The 8,130-nt window shown below is 39.6% G+C and overlaps 1 protein-coding gene across 1 annotated transcript; it reads left to right on the top strand.

The window, feature by feature from the left end:
* Positions 1-6,726: 6,726 nt before the first annotated feature.
* On the top strand, positions 6,727-7,779 carry vamp2 (vesicle-associated membrane protein 2; the record flags this gene model as incomplete). Its single annotated transcript, XM_083987025.1, has 4 exons — positions 6,727-6,834; positions 7,132-7,290; positions 7,485-7,536; positions 7,763-7,779. 4 exons carry the CDS (start codon positions 6,727-6,729, stop codon positions 7,777-7,779), a joined length of 336 nt encoding a protein of 111 aa, XP_083843151.1.
* Positions 7,780-8,130: the final 351 nt, after the last annotated feature.

Raw genomic sequence — 8,130 nt, forward strand, 5'->3', positions numbered from 1 at the left:
CGAAACAAAGCTGTTTCAATGCTTCCATGTTGATTTGATCAAACAATGTTATTTTGGCCACTGTAAAATAAGATGTAAAATTCATCTTCTTCTCATGATTCATTACCGACGAGGATCAGACATATTCCCCAACCCCCAACATAAATCCACACCCATGAAATGACACGAGACCTTGCTTTCTACTAATCAAGAAACTACTTCAGAAAATATACGCTTGGTCTAGAAAGAGTTCAGTGGTGATTGGGAGTAGTCCAAAAAACTCACATGGTATTTCAGCCTAGGACATTCAAGCCAATTACGGGGTGTCAAGTGGGATCAAGTTAGCTTTAATACATTTGATATGATGCATGTGTGACAAGATTTAATCTTGTCCGATACATTCTCCATGTCCAACACAAGGCTATACACACATGATTTTAATCTAATGTAAGTTAGTTAGCCGGCCCTTATATTTGTTACAGTTAAGTACATTTACATTTCCCTCAGATAGTTAAGAGAAAACTGTGTCAAAATAAGTACTGTCAATAAATTAGCTTACACGAAGATGTTATGTCATAATTGTCATTGTAGTGTGCATTCAAGAAACTTTTAAATATTAGACATTTTGAGGATATATATATTTTTTTTTTATCTACAAGAATAAAGTTGCCTGCAGGGCTGTGATCTAATTACGGTAGTAGTGTAGCTTATTGCTGTTCCTCTTCTTGTAAACATGCATTGATAGAACAGTCATAGATTTTATGTCTTTCTGGCCATGTTTCTGAAGATAATACATTCCCTTAAGGGTAAAGTGGAAACTCATAATAATTCATTCCAACAAATTAGAGAAACACAATTAACATTTGTATATAGTTCCTCATTAGTCTATTGTTTTTATAGGCTGTAGGCCTTATGCCAAGACATTCAACTAGTAGACATAAACAATAACAAAAAATAAAGATACATGAAAATACTGTGGAAAAAAGACACTACTTTAAGGAATTATTACCAAAAAAAAGAAGTAAAAGTTAGTAGCCTAAGAAATGATGAAGTCCTCTGTTGAGAGGGAAATTTAAATTCATCCACCATTATTTTTTAATGATTCATAGTTGTTTTACTTTGCTTTGGAAACTTAGGTCCCCATAACAGAAAAAACAGGATGGGTCATCAGGGCCCTTGGGGGCCAAGCCTGAGAGCATATCTTAAAATACTTCATTATGCCAGATACAATTTCTACCAGGCCTACCTAATGTGATGCAGATTGATGCCAACCTGAAACAACAATGAAACCATGTTCCTCAAACAAAAGGTTGGTAAACTGCTCTTAGGTGGGTTTAGCCTCCTCTACATCCTTATCCATATTTACTATGAATGATAACCAAGCACCTACTGCGAAGCTCGCCACACCCCCTTTCGAGGAACGCCATTTTGTTGACACACAGACTTGTAATCAAAATAAGCTCCTTTAGTGAAGCTTTAAGCTCAAGCGTGAACATGACATGTTGTATTTTGTGAAGCAATCACGCCTGGGCCCCCCAATATCAGCACCTAGAGATGAAAACACAGCTGTCCCGAGCATTAAATCGCTGTGTTTGAAGTCCCGTCCTCCCATTTCAACATGAAACTCGCCGCGATTGACGTCACCGAGCCATCTTTGTCCACCTAATCCAGGCGGCTGTTTATTACACCTTCATTACAAGCACGGACTCTGACAGCGCCAGGCTCCGGTAATAGCCTGCAGGTGCCGCATCGCCGTAGAAGTAGAGAAAAGAGAGAAAGATTTTTATAAAAAGAGAGAGGTTTAGTAGTGAGGGGACACATCTCAGTGGGAGATACAAGCCAGCGCTCCTCCTAGGCTATATAGGCAGGGAAACGCCACAATAACCAACCAAAGGGTACCAGAGGGTAGAGAGGAGCGCACAAGGCAAATCCACATCCATCTGCCAGCCACTCAGACCTAACGCTTACATTTCCAGTCCGGATTTCAGCACAGCTGTCTAGCCACTACTACAAGGAAAATGTAAGTATACAACCTCTTTTAAAGCTACTTTCCCCCCCTCTCACCCCCCTCAAATCTTGATTTATTAATGATGCCATTCCCGTCCTCAGGACTGATGTGTGCAGGCTCTGTGTGTGTTGTACGGTGTCTGAACGTGCCTCTCGTGTTTCTTCTCAAGGTTATTTCACTGGAGTCGCGTTAATATGCCCATCGTTGTTTAATATATTGGTGATAATTTCATTTCTGAACTGTTGTTACACCGATAATGTGACCCAAACTTACATGTATAGAAAGGAAAGCTAACGCGTCGGCCTAACCTTGGAGCAGACGGTGGCAGGCATCGGGTTTTTATCAGTCGTTAAACCCCATTATTAGCCTTATTTTAGGCTTTTACACGACAAAATGAGCTTAGCATTTATCGCCTGTGCTTTTATATTGTCGTGTGGTGGTTTTCAGTCGAGCCAGTTACGCACGCATTTTTTTTTTCCAGTTTGGACTGGTTTGATTTGAAAAGGACACCGTCTGTACGCGTGCCTACAGGCTAATTAAAACTACCAGAAGATAACTTGATGTACTATAAAGCCATTTTTCTGACTGTTATAAAACATTTCCAGGGCTTAATTTCAGTGTGTCTGAGCCGCAGGTGACGATTAGGCTTAATTCTAGAAACAGCAAGGACATAATAACGTTGGACAGCCCATATAGCTGCCTCGGTGGAGACGCACGGTTTTGTTCAAATAGCGCCTGTTGAACAGGAAATGCTTCGACATTAATCGTCGAATAACACTCATGTATTTGGTATTATTAGCTGTGAATTAGGCTCGGGCCCAGTTTACGTGATATTTGCACTACAGCTGGGGGTGGGGGTAGCCTAGCCTGCCTCCTACTGTATGTCGTCGATTGTCGTGCGAGGGCGGACAGATATATATCTCTCCATATTCAGGGACTGTTTGCGCCTTCGTGGCCGGATTAACCCCGTGCAATAACCCCCTCTTTTACTACCGCGTTTGTTGCTTTGTGTTTTAAGACGACACACACATGCTTCAAACATTTAAAATGTAGGCTAAGGAAAGATAGCCGCGACAGCACCGTCTGTCCGTATTTTGCATAGCAGGCACTGGAAACCATTGAAATACAGCCCCGATACCGACACGCGACATGTTATTGAACACTGGCAACACGTCTGACGGACAACATGGCTGAAAGTGACTTTTTCACCAATATTGGGTTATAATTCAAGTGTTTAAAATACATCTCTCTACACCCCCCTCCCCTCCTCCATAAGGAAACCTCCCCGCCCTCGACGTGATATAGGGAAGGCTCTCTGTCTATTTACAGGCCCGTCGTGCTCGTCGTGAAACGTGATGTCCTACAGCACATCATGTAGGCCTGCTTGAGTCTGAATATGCGGGCAGACATGAAAGTGTAGTGGGGTTAGTTTCCAGTTCAGTAACATCAAACAGAATGGGCAACTAGTGAGACCGGGATCAGACAGTTACTGGTCTGGGCTGCTGTGGCGCTGTCCAGTGCTGAAATGTCGCTCTCCAGTGCTGAAAGTCAGACAGGGTGCTTTTCCAGTGACAGTGACCACCCAAACAGAAATCCATTAGGCCAAGGACTCAATGTATTACCATCATTAATTTGGTGCTCAGTTGAAATAAAGTGTTCAATGACATTTTATATATCTATTTAGACATCTAGACATCCATCCAGACATTTCATTACATTACATTGAGGATACCTGGAAACAAGGCGTAGAGGTCTCGGTTTTCTCAGGAGCACTCTTTGGAGACCATTTTAATAGACTGTGCCTATAAAGAGGGTTGTATATATTTAGCTTTCATAGAAAATCATGACCAGACCAGCTTTATGTAGACAAAGAACGTTGAAAGTCTCACAGATAAGGGTTTTTTAGTTGCATTTTTGATTGGTAGGTGCATCCTTGTATTTTCTGTTCTGTGTTTTTCCTGATTCTGATATGAAAAAACAGGAGGAAACTGTAACATGTGCTCATGGGAGCTAGTTAATGCTACACAAACTCATTATCTCATCATCATCTCAGGTAGATACAATTTTTCAAAAGGCTAACTGTTGTTTGTTTGTTTGCATTTTCAAGGTTCTTTGTTCAGCATCTGTTGCATCATTCAAATCAAGAGATTTTTACATAAAGGCGTAGTATAGACTTGGAAAGCATCCAAAGTCAATTCAATTTATCACCTCCAGTCAATTAAAGGTGGAGATTATCCACCGAAGTAGCAGATTAAAAGCAGTTACTCCACCTTTCTGTGGCGTGTTCAGTTCGTCCCTCCATCGATCGCAGTCGGCAGTTATGCACAGGGTGTGCAAACTGGCGTGAAATCTTGTCACTGCACTTGCAAGGCTTCCTGGTTGGTGCCAGTTCAGAGGTGATGATAGTGTGTGGACCTCTTACACCTTTGTGAAACTACATATGACAAGTGAAAAGAATGTGAATATGAATATCTGCAATCCAAAATCTCAACACAGTCACTCCACTTTCAAGAACTAATACATAACGTGTTTTTATGCCCCATAGCCAAAGCTAGAGGTGTAATGTCTACATGCATATCTTTGTTTAAGACACATATCAATAATTCACCATGTAAGATACCACAGAGAGCATCAAGTGTTTTATTAAACCAGTTTCTGTTCAGGCCTGTTGGCAGCTGATAGGGACCACCGGCACCATTAGGCCAACTATTCACAAGGATTTGTTGTTGTTAGAGGATTAGTAACATGTGAGCGTGTAAAGGTGACCTTTATACAGAGTTTTGTCTCACAATGGCAGAGTGGCTTATAAACAATTATTGCCATAATATACTGCAACCTTTTATCACTGAATACAAGCTTACAATTTAATTTTCAAATTTTATTGATTGATTTGGACTGGTGGATAGCAGTAAAACATGCTAAGTGAAGCATGTTCAGCTGCTTCTTAGTACATGCACAATGCTTCTTAAGCCAGTTCAAGCTTTCTCATTTAGCTGCTGCTGCATCATGTTGAGGGAAATGTAAGAGTGAATGCAAAGACTTTTTTTTATTGATATGGACAGATGTTAATGTTGCAGATGAAATTAGTAGGCTGTTGGTTTTGTCCATTTTATTTTTTCATGATTATAATCAATAGTACTGTTTTTGTGCTTCCTTTCGGTCCGCATTTTGGTACATTTTATCTTTAGAGGAACCTGTCTCTTAAATCTGGCGACTGTGTTTCCCCACAAAACACTATTTAAAAAATCAGTGATAGTGTTGTACCACTTGTAGGGTAGAGATGGAGATTTATGGAGTATACAGTCACCCTTAACAACAGCTATTTCTAGCCTTGCACTAAAACAATTATGAAATATCCCTATCAAATGTAATATGTAATATAAATGTAAATGCTTGTGTTAATTCTCTAGAAACAGTCCCACATGTTGATGAAGGGCTAAAGTCTTATCAAGATCAGAAGCTGAATTTTTTGGAATGAACCTTTTGCACTAGTGCACTTAAGAATCAAAGGGTGCAGTTAACAGTGCATCTCTGAGTGCATATTTTTCTTATCAATTTTTTTTTTTAATAGAGAGAGAATGTTGAGAAAAATGCATATTTGCTGTATGAATTTGGAGAGTCCATCAGTTGTGTTGGTTTGGGTAGGTTGTAGCTCTGCTGTTGCCTTAGGGCAGCTCTGTGTTCATAATTAGTCTCGGATCATTAGGATTTTCTCGATGACAGTTGGTCTATAGTTTTCCCTGCTGAAGTGTCACTCAGCAGAGGTTGTTGTTTATCTTTCATTGTTTATTATTCATTTGTGATTTAGACAATCATTAGGGGGCTGATGGAACAGGATTAATGTGTGAAAAGACAGAAAACAAAAAGAAAACCAAACAGATTAAATGAAATAGAAATAAATACTTCCACTGAATGAGTCTTTGTAAATATGAAATAGTATCTTAATATTTCTGGTGTATTTTTCTTCCCTTGCTGCAAATGTTAGAGGTGGTGACATGTAGGCAAGGCATTTTTCATGGAGCTTTTACTTTTCAGTGGCAAATGACACCCTCGCTTATACTCTCTGCCTCTCACGGTCATCAGTGGTGCACAGTGCATCCAAAAGAATAGGTCTACTGTATGTAGGGCACAATACAGCGTGACATGACAAATCAGCATGACTTTTGCAAAGTCTAACTGATCCTTTGTGATAGATGGTAATTATCTCAACTCTGCGGTGTTAACATAAGGAAGTGCTCATCTGTCCCATGCAGCCATTCAAATTAGATCTGATTTTTTACTTGCATCTCAGTAATATTTTACTTTTCTTATGATTTCCTTTAAATGAAAATAACTAAAAAATATATATTTATGGCCTCAAATCAAACTATTCCCCAAGTACACACTGCATGGGAACAGATACTATAAAGATCTGTCACATAGAGGGAGAGGGAGGTCATTAATGGCCACAGGAAATTAGTCTGAAATATTTGATATTCACTCCTCATTTGAGCAGTTGAGCAATTTGTCTGTTTTAAGGTTATTTTCCCGATGTAACTGGCACACATGGAATTTGACTCACACTTACTAATTGAAATTATGTTAATGTGTTTTCACTGTAATCAAGTAACACTTGAACATGTATCATTATAACCTTATTTAAAATGTGCTAAAAAAAAAAGTGTGAATTTTAATAGCCAACCATTCTCATTCTCTTTCTTTTTGATCGTATCATTTAATCTCATTATTTGTATTTTGCTATGAACAGGTCTGCCCCAGCTGGAGCCCCCGCACCAGAGGGAGGGAATCAACCTCCCAACCTCACCAGCAACCGTCGTCTGCAGCAGACACAGGCACAAGTGGATGAGGTCAGCCTCCCTTCAAGTCATGCTGTCATGCTGCGTTGTAGATATTTGTGGTTTCATTCATTAGTCACCTGCTGGTTATTCAGTCCTGACCAGACTATATAATTTCCAAAAAGAGAATACACAAATCTTTCATTGTTGGGATCGTGAATGACTCTGGTTATTTGTGTAATGGTAAAAACAGTTAGAAATGAAACATTCAATCATGACCCATATCCAACGGTCCAGCTCAGTGCTGTCAGACACTCACAAAGAGCCATCAGCTGATTGCGCTACATTGCATTGCATATCTTTCCCCAGGTGGTGGATATCATGCGTGTAAACGTGGATAAGGTTCTGGAGCGTGATCAGAAGCTGTCGGAACTGGACGACAGGGCCGATGCCCTGCAGGCTGGAGCCTCTCAGTTTGAGACCAGTGCTGCAAAACTGAAGAATAAATATTGGTGGAAGAATGCCAAGGTAAGAACATACAGATGAACCTACTCTGATACTAAATACTATATGTGTGTGTGTGTGTGTGTGTAAAAGCTGACTTACATTGTCCCACTGACAGAAAAAGAAAAAAATGTGAGGCCAGTCACAACTTTTGATTTCTGATGGAAAAAAAAGTGCTGCTTCTCTAACAACTTTTTATGAAATTCCACCTACTACAGATGATGATTATCCTGGGTGTGATATGCGTGATTGTCCTCATCGTCATTATTGGTAAGAATACCTTTATATTTTGTTTGCCCATAAATTTAGCATTGTTATTATCAAGCAATCATATTTTACTTTTTGAACACATACAGTATATACAATACATACTGTGTATTTCTTAACAAATTCAAAAAAAATAATTTAATTAAATGTTGGTTTGATAGCCTCTTTATGCTGATATTTTATTATGAATTAGATTTCATTCTGTCTCCTGTCTTAATTCTTTCCACAGTGTACTTCAGCACCTAAGAAGAGTTGGTCCTACCCCAGTCTGAACCCAGCTTCCTTGCTACAAAAAACAAAACCCTCAAATTGATGACAAGATAAACCACAGATAATTAGTTTATTATATATATATATATATGTATATATATATATCCCTGATTAGCCTCGATATACAGTAACACCCCTAAACCCTTCAGGGCCCCATGGCTCCCCCACTTCCACCACCTCCCCTCTGGACCCCTGTCAATATTTGTCCTGTGAGTGTGTGGCCCTGTCTCCTTTCTGGGTACTCTTGGCTTTTCTAACCTGCCATACTGAGAACCAAACACTTGTGACGATGCAACAACAGAAAAGGAAACAACGATTGGCGATAAT

Source organism: Trachurus trachurus (assembly GCF_905171665.1).
Source record: "Trachurus trachurus genome assembly, chromosome: 14".
Classification (NCBI taxonomy): domain Eukaryota; kingdom Metazoa; phylum Chordata; class Actinopteri; order Carangiformes; family Carangidae; genus Trachurus; species Trachurus trachurus.